The sequence below is a fragment of the Physcomitrium patens genome, chromosome 1 (genome assembly GCF_059467195.1).
Source record: "Physcomitrium patens ecotype Gransden chromosome 1, ASM5946719v1, whole genome shotgun sequence".
Lineage (NCBI taxonomy): Eukaryota > Viridiplantae > Streptophyta > Bryopsida > Funariales > Funariaceae > Physcomitrium > Physcomitrium patens.
In genome coordinates this window covers 14971161-14990100 of record NC_143410.1, presented here as the reverse complement: position 1 = coordinate 14990100, position 18940 = coordinate 14971161, and the positions used below count along the sequence as shown (strand labels likewise).

The window sequence follows — 18940 nt, the reverse complement described above, 5'->3', positions numbered from 1 at the left end:
CATTTGCGCTGAATGCCAGGATTCTATTCATCTGTCAATGCTTGATTAACTACATTTAAAACAATTCATGAGGAGAATTTCTTCAAAAAGAAAAAGGAAGAGGGGAAGTGGAAGGGAAGACACCAGAGGTGAGAAAATGACTCACGTAACAAGACCTGATGTTGAGATTATAAGAATGTCTTGCGAAGTTTGGAACACGCATTCATCACATCTGTAGACTTGGGATCATAATCACTCTAGACCGAAACGGAGACCAAGGGGAGACCACGCCTCTTCAGACTGATCATTGCAATGCCGTGTAAATGTAAACCTTGTGGCGAAATTGCAATTTTCAGCAATCATCATCCAAAACCATGAGTGCAGTGGACTCACCTGCATGTGGTGCAGCAGATTGCCCGAAAAGACTTCCAGTAGGAACGGTCAAGTGAACCAATAGGGATAATGGAATGACACGAATCAGTGCAGCGCAGAACAGTAACTGGATTACGGAATGCATGGTGATGATTCCAGATGAAGGCAGGAAAAAAGAGAGAGAAAATACAAGATAATTCCATATCATCGTCCAAGGTTTGTACGTACCGCCCTACCTGCAATGAATTAGTCCATGGATTGTTTGTCAGCCCTGGCATTTTTGTTTTCATCTAGGAACAAAGCTCTTCGACCTGGAGGTATTAAGCCCAAAGACCAGTCTGTGTTGAGAGGGGGCTTCGGAACTTGGCTATGGTCATCACCCCGGAACCTAGAATAACTGGGAATGGAGGGAGCAGTCTGGGTTCGTGATGGACTGATCCCGCCCAAAGGGTAGGGAGTCATCTTTGGCCAAGTAGGCGAAGAGGATTTCGTAATCACAGGTGCAATAGAATTTTTCGTCGCCGACGCAATAATATTCCTCGTCTGCTTAGTGAAAACCGTCTGTTTAATGATACTCGCCACTAGGATTAGGGTTATAGTTTTCACAAAAGCTTCACGCCGTTTCAAGCCTTGAGGAGTAGGGTTCCCTTCGTCGCAAAGTTCAGGCCCAAGTACATTCAGCAATGCCCCAGCAGCACAAACCTGCAAAGCTCCGTCGCAGAAGATGCTTTAGCAGAAACTCGCGACGATGGAGCGACAAATTAACCAGGTAGGGCATGTGTGTATGTGATTGATTGGTTACCTGCGTTTGGACCTCCGTGCTTTGAAGCAGCTTGATGAGCGAGTTGATCGCATCACTGTCGCGGATAAGAAGGCGACTTGCGACCTCCCGTGAGACATTCTGCAGTGCACCCGCGGCAGAGCCGCACACACAAGGCTGGGTGTGGTGGAGAAGCCTAACCAGCCACCGGATACCCCCTCTTCGCCGAATCACGCGGATGGAGTCCTCATCGGAGCTTATGTTGTGTAGCGCTCCAACTGCCCGTGCCCGGACCTATACCCAAACGCGAACAGCGAACTGTAACTCACGTCTGCGACCTACTCGAAATTGCAGGTGTCTAATCATTCATGAGCATTGAGGAGAATTTGTACGTTGAGGGATCCGGAGGAGAGAAGATCCACCAATGGTGGTATGGCACCCAGGCTGCGAACCACTGTCCGGCCCTCCGGCTGAAAGCAGATGCTCTGTAGCGCCCCGGCGGCATTAGCCTGAAGCTCCTCATCTTTCGATGTCAGAAATTCAACCTGTCGAAAACGATTCATTCGTAAGAAAGAAATTGTAGAGCAGAGTATTACGAAAAATGATGAAGAGGAATCAAGGTTAGGTTAAATTACCAGAGTGGACGCTCCTCCGCATGCTAATAAGGCCCTCACATTGTCCCTCTCGTAGCAGACGTTGAGCACCACGTTGGCGCCCTCGGCTAGGATCTTGGTGTCCACAGAGTGATCGCTGAGATGCTTCAGCAGCTGAGCTATGGCTTTCTGCCCCAATGCCTTGCGGTTCGTCTCCTTGCGGGACAGGACCTTGAGTTGCGTTAGAAATTGTAGCAAAGTCTGCTGCTCAATTAACCATTTTGTAGGTTGGGACAGCTTCGCTTTTGCCTCCTCTAATTCTCGAGCATCCTGGCAGTCATCGTTGCCAGCACTCAGCGGACCGAGAGATTCCATCATTCCCTTCCAAGGATCAACCCCAGGAATCTAAACTGGCAGGCTCCTAATCTTCTCCATCAAAGGCCAGACATTCCGTAGCGTCGCAACTTTTCTGTCCTTGTCAAATCAAACAAGTCCTTCGATCATGTTCTGCGAACAGAAATCAAACATCTGAAAAGCACTCGTCACGCCGCACCACAGGAATTGTCACAGGGGTTGTAAGACCTCTTAGAATTGACGATTCCAAAACTCGGGGTAGGTATCAAAGATCTTAAAGATTTCAAGGTTGTGACGATTTTGAAGACTCTGAGAGAAAGGAAGGTGGTGAATGCGATCAGCTGAACCTTGGAGATCGAATTAGTTATTCTGGTTAACCCGTTGATGCATATTCCGGAACCACCGACGTGATTGGTTTTTGTGTTTCATCTTAAGATGAGACCTCACGTGCTCCTCATTCCAGATGCAATCACGCAAATTCCACGAGTGGCTTCATCTGCAGCAATTTGATCCCCACCATGGCGACCGCCGGTCGGTAATGCCCTCACCTCTCATGCAGCTTGCAAACTATGGCGCAGCTCATCCCAGCTCCAGGGCCTCGTTTGCGAACTGACTTTCTCAATGCTGAAGGTCGTTCCTGAGGTTTACAAATTTAAGTTGACATACGTTGATGAGTTTCAATTGCTACACTGGCTGCAGATCTCGTTGGCCAATCTTGTGCCACCGATTGAATTACGACCCACATGAGAAGATCCAGAATGTGAAGGTGAATTCAGCGAGAAGCAATTCAATTCGTTCCCATTCACAACTCTGGAGCTGCATTCTTTTCAACACGGAACATTCCACCATCCCGTTTTACCCACTTCTCAGGATCCAACTCTACACCGTAAAACTCTCTCCAAAGATTGATGCGACGATAATCGCATCCTTCATTGTTGCACTAGACGAAATCGGAGACGGCGTACTTTTCCATTGTTTGTGAGCCGCACTTCTTCCTCTCCAGATCTACGAGCAAGTAAACAATACTCAAGTCATGTTTTATTCATGGTTTACACGAGTATGAGGAGCTGCAAATTGTCATGCAAAGTCTTCAAAGAGTCTTAAGATGGGTGGTGATTTTTTGTAGTAAAAGTTTGAATGGTGGTTTCACAATCACACCAAGCATGCAATCTATCAGAAAAATTCTTAGGAAAACATGAGCGTGACTGAAAGAGAGCTAAAGGAAAAGTTATATTGTATTGCATGACATCACTATTTGAGAGCTGAATCTATTGTGAAAGTTTGAATTTCAGTTGTGCATAGAGTATTTTTGATTTTTTGATTTTGTTGACATCCAGGAAGTTTTAAAATGAGAGAACAAGGAAACATGGTGCCCTGAGTCCAAATACCTTCTGATTTGCAAAAAGTTATTGTATAAGTGGATCTGTTTAATTGAGCACCGTTGGATGAATCCAAGACACAACCATAAAAGACTATAAGTAATCATTTCATATAGTTAATTCTTTTTCTTTTTCATTTTGATTATCATGTTATCTAAGATCTATTGCATTAAGTGGATTTAGTTTGATTTTAATTTAGAGTTTTTTAGAAAAAAAATTAATTTGTTTCTAATTCAAACAATTTTTATATTGTAAGCTAGTCAATGTTAATTGTTTTGTATTCTTGTCATTCCATATATCTTCTACAAAGGTAATAATGATTCTTTAGATTCGAACCTTTTATGAACAAATGTTACAAATGAGATTCCAAATAATTTTAAACTTTTTAAACAATAGAATGAATTGTTGTACAAAAATAGATCATTGCTGAAAATTATAGTTTATTATGATAAATGCTATAAATTCTTATATTTTCATAATATTTTTGTTTAATGATTTAGATCCTTTTTAATCTAAATGCAAGCTCTAAAAGTATATTTTTTCTTTAAATATTTTTATTTTATTATTTCAAGGAAATAAAAATTAATTATTTTTTAAAATTTCAAGTGATTTGATATAGATTTAAATACAATGATTAATAAGAATTTTGATTCTATAAAATATTAAACTATCTAATATTTTGATTTAAAAGGTTAAATACTATTATAAAAGATATTAAATTGCCAATTGAGATTTATCATTTAAAATAGTTTTAAAAAGTTTTGTCTTTTATATCAAGTCTATATTATAAATAGATTTATTTTTTACATAAATCTCTTGAGTACATTGTTGTGTTGAAACATGGCTAACGGAAAAAAAAAATATTATTGAAAATCTTATTTCAAAATTTAATAGAAAATTATCTTAAAAATATAAATAATAGGAAAGAAGATAGTAAAATCAATGAATATTAATGCTGTATTTTTGCAAAATAAGCTTCTATTCACTTTATAGGGCCATAAATAAGTCAAAACAAGGTATATTAGAAAAATTAGTATCATGTACATATCTTAAGGTAGAAGTAAATAGAATCTTCTAGCAAAACTTATTAAGGAAATACTAGATTTTGATACCTAAAGAGGCTCAATTATGAACTTGGAACAAAACTAGACTTTGAGATACAAAATTATATTCTTAAGGTAAATTCAAGGTTCTTTTATTGATCAAAGATTGAGGTTTGCAAGTAGATGAGAAAGAGGTTTTTTAAGCATTGGTTTTGAATAATTTGAGTTTGTAATTACTTTATAAGAGTTTTGCAAATTCAAAGTTGTTTTGTAATGCCTTTGATTTTTGTGAAATAATTTTTTTTTTATTCTTTAGAGCATTTTGTGAGATTTTTAGAAGCTTTGCTAATAAATATTTATGATTTTGTGATTATAGTTGTTTTAAATATGTATTTTAAATGTAAATTTCATCAAATGATTAAATTAAATGCTATTGAAATTAAAGTAGATTAGGATCTCAAAAATTGGAATTTAAAGGATTAGTAAAGGTTTCTAAGATTTGGAATAATTTGGTAGTTAGATTGAGATTAAATATGGCACATATGTAACAAATTTAATTTCTAAAAATTGTAAAAAAATTGAAAGCAATTAAATAGTGAAAATAAGAAATATTAGTACTAGGAGATTGTCATCAAGGTTGAAGAAAGAAGTCGATTGACATTCAAGTAGCTTATAAGATTTATCTCTTATTTAATAAATTTGATCCTCTTCAAATTTATTGTGCTTGTTTTCAACTAAGAAATTAAAAATTATGCACATTTTGAGTGAAGATCAATAATTTTATTTATAATTATTGAGGGTTTGAATTTGATATAGGATTTTGTTAAGATTTACTTAGGATTTGATTAGGATTTGATGAAGATTTGAATATGGTTCCTTCAAGATTTCATTAGGATATATTCAGGATTTAATAAATATTTGGTTATGATTTGATTAGAATTTATTTAGCATTTAATTAGAATTTGATTAGGATTTGATTAAGTTTTAATTATATTTTTTTAGGATTTGGTTAAGGTTTATTTAGATTTTGATTAGAATTTCATTAGGATTCATTTAGGATTTCAAAAATATTTGATTAGAATTTCATTAAAATTTTTTTAGGCTTTGATTAAGATTTGACTAGATTTTTATTAGTGTTTGGTTAGAATTTGGTTAAGATTTATTTAGATTAAGATTCTTTTAATTTGATTAAGATTCTTTTAGGATTTAAATAGAATTTGGCCAAGATTTTATTAGGATTTGATTAGAATTTGATTAGAATTTGATTAGAATGTTTGTTGTATCAATTTTATCTCTTTTTTTATATTTAAAAATATTATCTAATTAAAGATAATAAAAAAATTGAAGAAAATAAAATATCATCAGCTATGAAAAATCTACTAGTTATGTGTAATCTTGTAGTATACCATAATCTAATTTAAAACTTATTAGATAAATAAGAAAATAATTATAATTAATTATTTGTACAAAAAAACCATTGAGATGCTTAAGAATATTATAACTTCATCAATTTTTGCCTAAATCCAATCAAACTATTTTATATTTTGCCTAAGTCCAATCAAACTATTAATCTATTATATATTTTTAAATAAAGATTTTTTATAACATGCAATCAATTTGGTCTAATTAATTTCAAGAAAAAAATAATCCTAATTTCATGTTGCATTTTATATTATATACAAATAATTATTTTCTTTTGAATTTAAAATAGAGTTGGTATATTAGCAAATTAGTTTTGGAGCTTTATTTTTTTATAAAAACACTTTCTGAAAATTTCATAAAAAAATGAAATAAGTAAATATTTTACAGCAAAGAAATTTAAAAAAATATATATTTTGAAAAAAAATAGATTTTATTTTAAAAACATATGACAAAAAAATGGTAGAAATAATTTTTTTAGTTTAAGTAGATTGATTATATGTATATATATATATATATATATATATATATATATATATATATATATATATACATATGTTAATCTCTTTGATATTTTAATCTACATATTTTTTAATTTAATTATTTTTTATGCCAATTATCTAAAATATGTTTTTTAATATAAATTATAAGTTCTTTTAGATATCATAAGTTGTAGGTTTAATTTTAGAAGAAACTATATTTTTTTTACTTTGATCTTTGGTTCTATTTATAATTTAGATTGAGAAATAAATTTATAGTTTTATTTTATATTTCTTTAATTTTCCAATAAAATTTTATTTTTATATATATAAGATATATTTTTTTCAACTTTAAATTCATTGAGGTATAAAAATATACAATAGATAAAAATATTTTTGAGAATATTTTACAAATAAATTTTAGAATTAATTAAGAAGTTATTTGATGGTACTAAATTTTCATAGGTGGAAAATGTATATATATTATGTTATAAAATAAAACTCTTATTTAAATACTATCTATTTTTTTGAAGATTCATATAAATTTGTTTATTTTTTCTAATAATTTTTATTCTATCTTCTAATAAAAAATATGATCTTAAAGAAAAAATAATTATTTACATGTTTTTATAACTAAAATCTTGAAACATTAGAAAAAAATTTAATAAAAAAGAAATCATATTCTAATACATCTTTACAAATATAAGAAATAATTTGACCAAAAGTAATCTTAAATTTTTAGTTCTAAATCTACATAGCTTAAATTCTTAAAAAATTAAAATATTTTATTATTTTAAATATTATTTACATATCCTTCAAGTTTTTGAGTTTTTTTAGATGTAATATGAAAGTATTTTTATTTTTATTCATATCTCTAAGAAATAGTGTGTCAAGGATATGAATCTCGAAGAAAGAAAATCTTCAATACACTCTTGTATCACTTAAAGGAATTAGAAAGTTACTCAAAGATGATATAATATTGAACTAGAATGGCTATTGCCAAAAACAAGAAGATTAGAAAGTCTTCAAATAAGACTAAAGGCTAGAAAAGCATTGACAAGAGTAAAGAAGGCTTCACTCTTGCTTCTATATATATTCTCTAACTAAGAGCTATGTAGCGATATTTTATAGGACCTCCAACATGTATTGACTTTGTTAGCAACATGTATTAACTTCCAAGGCAAGTTATCTATGTATGCACCACATAGTTAATTTGTTCTACAAGCTAATATACAAAATTAACTTGTTCCACAAGCTACTAACATGTAGTTAACTTCTTGGCTAAGTTTCTAACCTACAAATATATATCTAAAGTCAAAATCGTGTCTATAAAGTTTCGGAGAAGCTTCTCTAGAAGACTTTATGAAATTAATATATATTTACCTACTTCTACTGAATCATATAAGTAACGATTGTAGTAAATATATATGTCCATGATATTATTCTCTCCCTTATAGAGACAAGTTCTATGAGAAGTGGTTATCATCTTTCATGGATCTTGTAATTCTTCATCTTGGTTCTAATACATATTATCAATGAAAAGCTTTAACTCTCTTTGCTATATTTGTAAGATTCTTTCTTAGCTATCATGTGCATTCTCTAATATCATATTCATGCCAATGAATAAGATATTCCAACCTATTTTGGTGCTACCTTGAATCTATGACTTCTTCTATCTCGAATTCTTCATTATCATCCAATTCTATAAGATGAGGTAGCATTTGTCTTCTTCTTGAGATATTCACTATCTTATATGGCTCAAAAAAAAGATACATGAAATACAAGGTGGATCTTCATAGACTCCGGTAGATATAATCAATAAGAAATAAGATTGATTTATTCATATATAGGAAAAGTTCCTAGCCTATGATAGTCTAACTTATCACAAGGATGAGTAGTCTTGATATTATGACAAAATAACCATACATTCTCATTTACATTAAATTGTGGTTATACCTTGTGATAGGCATCCATGTAGATTTTTTGTTATTCTTAAGCTTCCTTTAATTGTCTTTTCATTATTGCATGTAACTCTAACAAACGATTTGTTAAATCTTTTGTTGTAAGATCATTAACTTTTAAAAAGTTAAAAGTATTAAGTTATAGATGGTAGCAATAATTAGCAAAGAAAGATGTGTTTTGAGTAGAAGAATGTACCAATTTATTGTAAACAAACTCTCTCAATGGCAATAGAATTGTCCAATCATCTTCATGTATTTGACATATATCTCAAATACTGCTATAGAACTTGATTCACTTATTTTATTTATCCATCAATTTAAGGATGAAAAGCCAAAAAAAGCTTTATATCCATCTTTAGAATCTTGAATAGGGTTCTCCAAAATCTTGATACCAACTAAGTCTCCCTATCCAATATAATATCTTTTGGCAATCCATGATAGCGATAAATATTGTCAATAAAAAGCTTAGCTATTTCTTCACCTGAAATAGATTTTATACATGATACAAAATATACCATTTTGGTGAAGCAATCTATGATTACAAATATAGAATCATATAAACTTGATCTTAAAAGATCTATAATAAAATCCATAGAAATAAAAGACCATGGTTGTTTGGTTATAGGCAATGGTTGAAGAAGTCCATAGGATTGATGATGAAGAGTTTTTGATCTTGAATAAATATCACATGACTAGACAAAGTCTTTTACTGCCTTTCACATTTGCGACCACTAAAAGCCTCTAGATATAAGTTCTAAAGTCTTATTATATCTAAAATATTTTGCTGCTGAAAAGTTATGACGTACTTGAAGAATACATAAACGTATTTTTCTTTTTAGAATATATAGGTTTTTTTTGAAGTACAGTAGGTTATTTTTGAATTTGAACTTTGAAATATCATGAGACTTAGAAGAAAGATTCTTGATATTATGAATAAAAGGATCAAAAGACATACTTGATGGAATTTCTTTGACAAAGATTGAATCAACAATCAATGTTGATTTTATTGTTGAAAGATAAAAATACTCTAGCTTCAAGAGGATTGTTCTATGTAGATCAAAAGATATATTTCTTTCTTTTGATTTTATTTTATATAAGAACATGTAGAAAAAACATCTAATAAATCTTGTTCTTTTTTAGATCAATAAATGATCTTGAAATCAAATCTTGATAATGACATGCTCCAATGGGCTTGGCAAAAATTCAAAACACATAGTGACATGAAATACTCAAGATTCTTATCATTAATATATATTGTGACTGGACTTGAAGCACCTTTTAGATAATGATGCCATTCTTGAAATAAATTTACAATTGCAAAAAGTTTTTTGTTATAGATCTCATAGCTAATCTTGATTGTTAAAATTTTTGTAGAATAGAAAGCTACTAGATGGAGTTTATTATCTGTTCTCATTTGTGACAATACTACATTCAAGACAAAGTCAGATGCATCTATTTCTATAAAAAAATATCTTAAAAAAATTGACACAATACAAATTTGGTGCAAAAATAAATTCTTTCTTTAAAGTAATAAATGATGCTTTAGCTTCTTTATTCCACTTAAGTCAAATATGTAAGTGAAGCGGCAACTTGAGAAAAGTTCTTGATAAAGATTTGATAACAATTGGCAAAGCCCAAAAAGCATTACACATCTCTTACTCTTCTTGGGGCCTTCCAATCTATGATAGTTTGGACCTTCTTTGGATCTATAATAAGGGCTTCATTGGAAATGTTATATCTCAAAAAATAAACTTAAGTAGTGTAGAATACACACTTTTTCATCTTTGTGCATAATCTTACATCTTTTGATTTTTGTAACATATGAAAAACATGAATTTCATACTCTTTCATATTCTTAGAATAAATTAAACTGTCATGCAAATAATAAATATCAAAATCATCAAGAAACTTACAAAAGACATCATTCATTACATGTGGAAAAGCAACTGATGCATTTGTGAGTCCAAAAGACATGACATTATATTCAAAATGTCTATACCTAGTTCAAAAATTAGTCTTACATTCATCTCTTTCTTTGATATAGACCATGTTATATGCTCCTCGTAGATCTATTTTTGTATAGATCTTTGCTTGATTTAGTTGATCAAAAAGTCTTAAAATCAAAGATAGAGGATACTTATTTTTGATGGCGATCTTGTTAAGTCCTTGATAATCTAAACACATCTATAGAGATTCGTCTTTTTTCTTTACAAATAAGGTAGGAGCACTAGTTGGAGATTTAGAATAGTTTATAAAGTTTTTAGCCAGGTTCTCATCAATGTACTCTTTGAATGCAAGTAACTCATTTTAAAATAGGCTATAGATTTGTCCAAATGGTGGTTGAGTTCTTTCTTAAAGATTGATAGAACAATTATAAGGATGATGCTTCAAAAAAATATCTCCATTATTTTTTTCAAAAATGTCTTCAAAATCTTGATACTAGCTAGAAATACCACTTAATATCTTCTCACCATCAACAATGGGCATGGTATATATAGCAAAAGATGGTCCTTCATTTGTGGCATGCATGAAAGCTCTTGCACTTACCAATAAAGATTTGGATATACTAGCCTTATAGGTTTCTACTTGCCTAGTAAGACCTTGGACTAAATTATAGAAAAAATCAAGATTGCAAGAAATCCAATCTATTTGAAGATTATATATTTGTAACTATAATAATCCTAAAATAATTAAATTAAAAAGAGATTTAATCACATTAAATATTATTAAATTATTATAATTATTAATTGCTACTTCTACAGGAGTTATTTCATGTATAATATTGTCAAAAGACAATGAACGTCCATCTATTACTTCTACATGAATAGGTTTGATTTTCTTAATTAAAGATATATCTTATTTTTTAACAAAGTCTTCATCTATAAAAAAAAAATCAAGGCTCCTAAATCCAACAAGGCTTAGACTTTGTGATTTTTTGGTCCTGAACAAATTTCTATTGTAAACCAAGATAAAGGATTAGAGGAGAGAATAAGACCTTTATTAGATATTGCATAAAATTTTAGCCACACAGTTTGTATTGTAGCTGGAGTAAGTCATTTTTTGAGACATTATCTTTTTTGACAATTGTGCTTCTCAATTTGTAATTACTTTGTTACTTTGGACAATATTGAGCAGTGAGTTTACCTTTTCTACAATATAAGCATAAGCCTTCTTAATATTGTTGATTCTTTTTTTGCTTTGTGAGAAATTTAAAACATACCATATCAATTTGCATCAGTTCTGACCTTAATGAATAAAAAGCAATTAAGGCTAGTTTCTTATCAACTACAAAAGTCATGATGAACGGAGCTAAAGCTATCAGAAAAATAATTAGGTAGAATGATCTAGTTGATGCTATTGGCATTAAAACATACTTATGTAGGAACAAATATGATGATCTACATGATGCTATAGTTGAGGAAAAAAAAAGTAGAGCTATTTATGAAAATGATGTTATTGAGCTTGAAAACAAGAGGAGGTCTCCAAGAAACAAGGAAGCTTCTAATGAAGAAAAATCAAAGAAGATACCTTCTTCCACTCATCTTGGAGATATACCAATATCAAAAGAATGGTAAGAAAAGAGCAAAGAGAAGGAGAAGGATGATACATAGAAATCCAAAGTTGAAGCTATTATAGTGGAGGCATTGGATACTCATACAATTAAAAAAAAAGCAAAAGAAGAAGAAGAAATTAGCCAAGTATTTATTCTCATGTGTGATCCCATGATTAATGATGGCCATAAAGAGGAAAAAAAAATTGACTCTAATGAGGTTCAAGAAGAAGAGGTTGAAGAAATAAAAGAATTTTTCAAAGGAGAAATAGAAAATGAGATTTTAGAAATATTTTCTGGAATAAATATGAATAATAAGGGGGTTATTATGGATACAACATGTATCTAAAATCAAGGTGAATTTAAATATAGAAGAATGCAAGGCTTAACAAAACAAGCCCAAACCATCCAAATTTAAGAATGCGTGGTTGGAGAAATAACAAATGAAAGATGGTTCATAAGGATACAAAGGTACTTATTTATGCTAATAACTATAACTTTGAGTGTGGTAAAGAAATAAAAGTGGATTATTATCATTTATATTAGACAAAAGTGAAGCTTGGAGAACTTAAAGATATGATTTTAGCTTTGATTGTTCATGATTCTGAAAAAAAAATCATATCTAGGAGACTTTTTGACACGGAAAAATGGACCATTGATATGAGCAAAAAATAGATTTTGAGAGTTTAAATAATATGGAAGATATGTAAATAGAGGTTCTTAATGGTACTTTAAACTATTAATATAATACATAGAAGGAATTTTCTAAAAAAATATTTGAGTCATATATAGTTGCAATAATGTATCATAATGAAATATATATATTTTGTGAATTAGATGGAGCTATCATTAGAATTTCAATAGCAGGAAAGAAGATAACGGTTTTGAAGAAAAGAGATGGCTGGTTTTAAATAAAAGACCTTGAAGAATTCTTACCTCAATATTTGGATCAAGAACATGAAGAAGAAGATGCACAAAGAGATGAAGATGAAGAAAATAGAGATGGTAAGATTTGTACATGCTAGAGGATGTGTAGGTTTGGAGGAGGTGGATGTCATACTGTAATTACTTATTGTATGTAAAAATTAGTTAGAACATACAATATGTTCATAAGACTTGATATATATTAGAATGATTAATAGATTAATTTAAAAAAAGTGGATTTAAGAAATTTTATTTTGAGTTTTATTTTTTTTAATTATAGCATTTCAAAAAAATTATAGGACTTAAATATTTAGTATGAAGCCTTGAGAGGAGATTAGAGCCTAAAGAAGAAATTCTTAACTAGTAGGAGGCTTATTGGGAGGGATGAAAATAAGGCAAGGAATGAAGATCTTCATTTTTATTAGTTGAAGGCCATGCCTAAGGCCTTATTAGGGATTAGGGTTTCTCTTTTTAAGTCATTTGGAAATTAGAAGCCATGGTTGTAAGGTTTAGGATTCGGGCTATAATTTATGTGTAAAAATCAGAGGATTTGGAGTTAGGGTGATGAAATTATAGATATTTGAAATTAAGGTGTTAATTTAAGATATACTATTACTCTTTTATAAATACAAGGAGTTATATGGTAGTTTTTGAAGATCGGAAGGTACGATTGAAACAGAGATTTGAAGGCCTATATTTTTTATGAATGAATTGTTGCTTTTAGAGTTCATATAAAGGAGTTATAAGGAGTTGAAGGCGACACTTCTAAATCAAAGAGAGTAAGTTAGATATTTTTTTATAGTAATAGTTAGACGAATTTTAGTTTTAGGACGAATTTTTGGCTCAACTTTTTGGAGAATGAAAAATTTTGTATCATAAAGCTATACATACAAATTTCGTGGAATTTAAACTTTTAATTTGTTAGATATAAAAAAAAATTACACATGGATATATAAAGAGAAGGATTTGAAGTGATTATTAGGATTTTCAAGATATCTCAAGTTCAACATCGAATTTGTACTTGAAATTTGTTATGAAAGTTGATAAGAATACATCAATACTTCATGTTAAATTTTAGTAAGTTTGGACGGTTGGATCAGGAGATATAAGGTATTGAAATTCAGGAAAATTTTCCACATAAGGGTATACAAGGTTTTAGAGGATTTTATCATATTTTGGGTGTTGTTGATTACTTAAGGCTTATGTATTTGGTGTAATTGCTCCAAAAAGAGAAATTTTATATATAAACTTAGAGCTTTCCTTATTTTAAAGCTTGATTGAGCAATTAGTGACAGCTAGGAATCCAGTACTTTCTTGAAGCAAACTCTTTCTACCTCAACAATGTGGTTAGTTTGTTGGCCAAGTTTCTAACCTACAAACACATGTAAAGTCAAAACCATGTCAATGAAGCTTCTAAGAAGCTATTCAAGGAGACTTTATGAAATTAATTTATATTTACTTACTTCTATTGAATCATATAAGTAACAATTGTAGTAAATATCTATGTCCATTGTCGTATTATGTGCTATCTTGCTTGAGAACGCATCGAGCATCTGACTGTGGAAGATAAAATAATGTTTTGTAAGTATTCAAGTAGGCTAGTAAGTTTCAACCATCTAAATATAAACTATTTCGGATTTCAATGTAAAAGCTTAATCCCAATATAAAGTGCTTAGAAACACTATTTTTAATAACTTCAAGATATTATAAGTACAAAGTCTTTTGTTATTTTTTAGTTATTTTTTATTTTTTTTTTATTTTTTTTTTAACTCTAATCCTAGACAACGAGCTTTGGCAAGTTGTAATTCTCAATCTGACCCTTTGATTGTTGTAAACTTCTACCACTAATGTCTTTGCAAGCCTTCTAAATGTTCAAAAAGTTTCAATCCAATCTAACTTACAGATTGCAAGAAAATGCCATAAATCCACATTAATGTATTTTGACCAACTTACTACTCCAAAAGTCACCTTATTCTACCTGGTAGATCTCTAGATATTACAGAAATCCAAAACAACTCCAATCTGCTAACTTTTGATACCTCTTTATACTAATAGTCAAATATCCTCTATATATTCTGTCAGATTAATATAAACTTTTATATGCACTCGACATACTCAATCCTTTAAATACCTCTAAATTTCAACCGCAAAAATTTTTCCAATTTCACAAAACAGTCAAGAGTACCAACCTTAACTTTATTGCAAAAAAAAATCCAAATCACCAATACAAACATCAAGTTTTAGCAACGATTGCAAAAGTCCTCCCAAACCCTACGAAACTCAATTCTACACCTTTCGAAGGAGCTTGAAGCTAGCTCTCTAATTCCAAAATCCCGATCTCTGAATGCCCCCTTTTTTTTCCTCTCCTCCTCTTTAACTCCGTGAGGTCCCCTATTCTTCCACCCTGGACTCCAAATTGGAACAGCAGACCAGCCTCCATGGAATTCTCGCCTTTAAGAGGATCTTTCGATGGAAAGGACGTTTTTTTGAATCGGCATAGAAAACAGAACAACTTGAAATGGAACCGAAGCCTGCATATTCGGGACCTCATTGGATTGCTCAACCGAGTCAGGTCTCATATTGGATAAGAGGCCCGCAACAAGACCTGGATTAGATGTCCTTGTAATTGGGTCAAATTGGCCCTTTACATCAGATTCACCTGAATATTGAATTGGTCTTTTTCCCTTTTGTCGACTTTTAGTAAGAACGGCTTGAACTCATTCCACCCGATTTACCAGAGAATCTTGAAGACCTCGATTTATTCCTTCAATTTTTTCTTGGCTTTGGATCTGCTGATCCCGATTATTGAAATTGAACGGAGAATTACATTGATGATAAGTATGTCTCGACTGCTTACTATTTCCACACACTAGTACATATTTGTCACTGGCTTTAGGATTAGAATATTCACTAGCATAATCACCAATCTATCTGCAACGGAAACAACAAAGTGGTCTTCTTGCACCCCCATCTGGCATATTGGGTGTTTCCATCGGTAAATACCTACTAAGCTTGTTCCTTGTAGGATTAGAAAATGATTCTGGTCATCTCGTTGGTACAAAGGGTACTTGATTCGATGACACTGGTGTCATATTACGTGCTTTCTTGCTCGAGAATGCGTCGGGCGTTTGGCTGTAAAAGGTAGTATGGAGATTCGCTAATAGTCAAGTAGTCTATCAGTTTTTGACTGTTAGAATATAAACGACTACAAGAATATACCGTAAATCTATACGAATGCCCCTTCGATTGCTCGCCGAAGTCCTTTTTGTCCCGATCGATAGGTCTCTAAACGTTACAGAGAACCCCGAACAACCCAAACTGTTAATCTTCAATACCGCTTTATACTTACAATCTTGTATCCATTGACTGTCTTGTTAGATTAACCCAATAAATTTCATTCACTCCGCATACTCAATCCTATAGACACTCTTTTAATTCTTCAATCTCAGTCGTAACTCGATTTCACAAAACAGTCAAGAGTAATCAAACCCACTTCATTAAAAATCCCGATTCACCATTACAACACTGACTTCAGCAACGATTGCCTCAGTCTTCCCAAAACCCTATGAAGAAAAAAAACCCAATTCTCTGTCTTCTTTCCCCGCTCGAAGCATGAAGCTCCTCTCCCCCCGATCTTCAAAAACCTCCCAAAAACTTATTCTCCCCCTAACCTTATCCTCTAAATTTCTTCAATCTTCCGTCTTGGACCCGGAATTGGCTCCCACCGTCAGAGCTTAGATCCGAAATTGGCTCCCGCCGTTAGAGCTTTTTCCTTCGTTTTTACCTTTAAGAGATCCATTTACCGAAAACAACATTCCCTGAAATGGCACAGAGAATAGGATAGCCTGAAACAGAATCGAAACCCCGTACTCGGGTCCACATTGAGTCGCCCAACCAATTCAGGTCTCATATTGAGTAAGATGTCCATAGTAACCTGGATGTTTGCGTAATTGGATCAAATTGGTCCTCGCGTCAGATTGGCTAAGAGGCCCGTAGTAAGACCTAGATGTTCTTGTAATTGGATCAAATTGGTCCTTTGCGTCAGACTGGCTGAGGCCCGTAGTAAGACCTGGATTTTCCCATAATTAGACTGTATTAGGTTGCTCGACCAATGCAGGTCTCATATTGGGTAAGAGGACCCGGATTGGATTCTTGAAATTGGATCCAATTGGCTCTTTGAACCAGGCTCACCCGTCGTGTGAATTGGTCCTTTCTCTTCCTGCTGACTCCCGTTATTGGAATCGAACGGAGCATTTCAGTATGCCCCGACTGACTGTAACGGGGTGACTGAACCTGGCCACTCAGTATTTGCACTGGAGTTGGTCATTGCTCCCAATATTCGAGGTAACTGAACATTAATAAAAGTCCCCTTTCTTTATATTTTCACGGTATACTCATGTTACAACACGACATCCACCTCCTCTGAACCTATGCATCCTCCGGTATGCACCAATTTACCCAATTGCTGTTTGATTCAGAATATATCCTCTACGTCTTTGTTCTGTTCATCTTCGTCACCTTCATTATCCAAATCACTTTCATCTTCTTGCTGCGAAATCTCTATACCTTCATTAAGATCTTCCATATTCATCTCCGCGTATCTTCGTTTAAATATTTTTACTCGCTTCCCTGCAATTGGTATTTTCAATTTTGTACCATCTAACTCCTGTAACGAGTAAGTCGCATTATCATGAACAATTGTTACCACATATGGTCCAAACCAACGTTTTGAAAATTTTCGCAAAGTACTATGTTGATTATCCAGACTATTGTCATAAACAAGTACCCAGTCACCTTCCTCGATTGCTTTTGGTCTCAATCGATGTTGCTTATCGAATCGCGCCTTGTTTTGTAATCTTGCTCTTTTTAACCTTTCCAATGCTATCTGGACATCTTCCGTTCTTTGTTCCAATTGTCGAATCCTAATAGCCAGAAGTTCTTCTCTTGTCAATCCATCTTCCCATGGTAGCATACTCCAAGTAAGTACCTTTTCTTCAATCGGCATAATTGGTTTTTGACCTGTCATAAGTTCTACTGGCATATATCCTGTCATCAAACTATGTGTTGTTCGATCAGCCCATAATGCAAATGACAAAAGCCGTGGCCACTCTTTAACTTTCCCATTACAAGCTTTAACCAATGCTTTCACAATCGGTGGGTGACCGCGTTTGCTTTTTGCATTCCCTTCTGGATTATAAGCAGTAGTCAATGATAGTTTAACTCCACATCTTTCAAAGAACTTACGAGCTTCTTGTGCATTTAATTCTCCATGATCTGCAGTGATTTTTCCTACGCATCCGTAGCGGCAAATGACATCTTCAAGCAAAAACCTACAAATCCCCTCTGTAGATTTTGTCCTCAATGCTCTTCCTTCTACTTGATTTGATAAATCTTCACGAGCTAAAATTAAATATCTCATCTGCCATAACCCAACTGGCATAATAACCAAATCAACAACCCATTTAAAATGAATAGCCAAAGGATACGTAGGATGAAGACCATCTCGATGTCGGATATTAGAATACGATTGACAGATTTCACATGACTCTACAAATGAGAACACATCTTGATACATATTTTTCCACCAATATTGTTCCTTGAGTTTAGCAAAAGTAGCCTAGATTCCTCTATGCCCTGCCCATAAACTATCATGAAACTCCTTTAATAATTTTAGTTTTTCTTCCTTTTTGCCTATCACTCGTCGTGGCATCCCAATTCCTTTCTTCGGTCTCTTCCATAAGAATCCATCTCGAAGTAAAAATCCATATGCTTTTTTTCTTATTTGTTTGAATTTTTCTGTAGACCAATTCCCTTACTTAGTCAAGGTATTCAAGTAATGACCAATATCCAATAATTCTCCTTCATAAGATTCTTCAAGAAATAGCTTGTCTTCTCTGTTGAGATTTGATATTGAATAGAATTTCAATCCGACGTCATCAATGTCTTCAACCATTTCGTCCTCCCTCTCGTATCTTGCTCGAGATAGCATGTCTGCTACTAAATTATCTTTCCCAGTAATATGCTTAAATTTTGGATTTAGTGACTTAATATAAGCAATCCATCTCAATATTACAATATCTGGCGTTGAACAGTTAATAATCATTCCAAGCAATGGCAAGCAATCTGT

At 32.4% G+C, this 18940-nt stretch overlaps 1 protein-coding gene and 1 long non-coding RNA gene across 2 annotated transcripts; one reads left to right on the top strand and one right to left on the bottom strand.

The window, feature by feature from the left end:
• Positions 1-460: 460 nt before the first annotated feature.
• On the bottom strand, positions 461-2227 carry LOC112283382 (uncharacterized). Its single transcript, XM_024522034.3, has 4 exons — positions 1747-2227; positions 1504-1656; positions 1154-1405; positions 461-1053 (listed from the first exon to the last, which is right to left on the bottom strand). Exons 1-4 carry the CDS (start codon positions 2080-2082, stop codon positions 598-600), a joined length of 1197 nt encoding a protein of 398 aa, XP_024377802.2. The 5' UTR covers positions 2083-2227; the 3' UTR covers positions 461-597.
• Positions 2228-2247: 20 nt separating this feature from the next.
• Positions 2248-3443, top strand: LOC149989892 (uncharacterized). The gene is made up of 2 exons (XR_016503177.1): positions 2248-2593; positions 2758-3443. It is a non-coding gene; the product is annotated as an uncharacterized LOC149989892 (long non-coding RNA).
• The last annotated feature ends 15497 nt before the right edge of the window (positions 3444-18940 follow it).

Excerpts from the sequence above, each read along its gene's own strand:
- LOC112283382 (XM_024522034.3), bottom strand. The coding sequence starts at position 2,082 with ATGATGGAATCTCTCGGTCCGCTGAGTGCTGGCAACGATGACTGCCAG. Across the intron at positions 1,406-1,503 it reads TCTCCTCCGGATCCCTCAAC|GTCCGGGCACGGGCAGTTGG; the intron begins GTACAAATTCTC and ends GTTTGGGTATAG. Across the intron at positions 1,054-1,153 it reads GCACGGAGGTCCAAACGCAG|GTTTGTGCTGCTGGGGCATT; the intron begins GTAACCAATCAA and ends GGAGCTTTGCAG.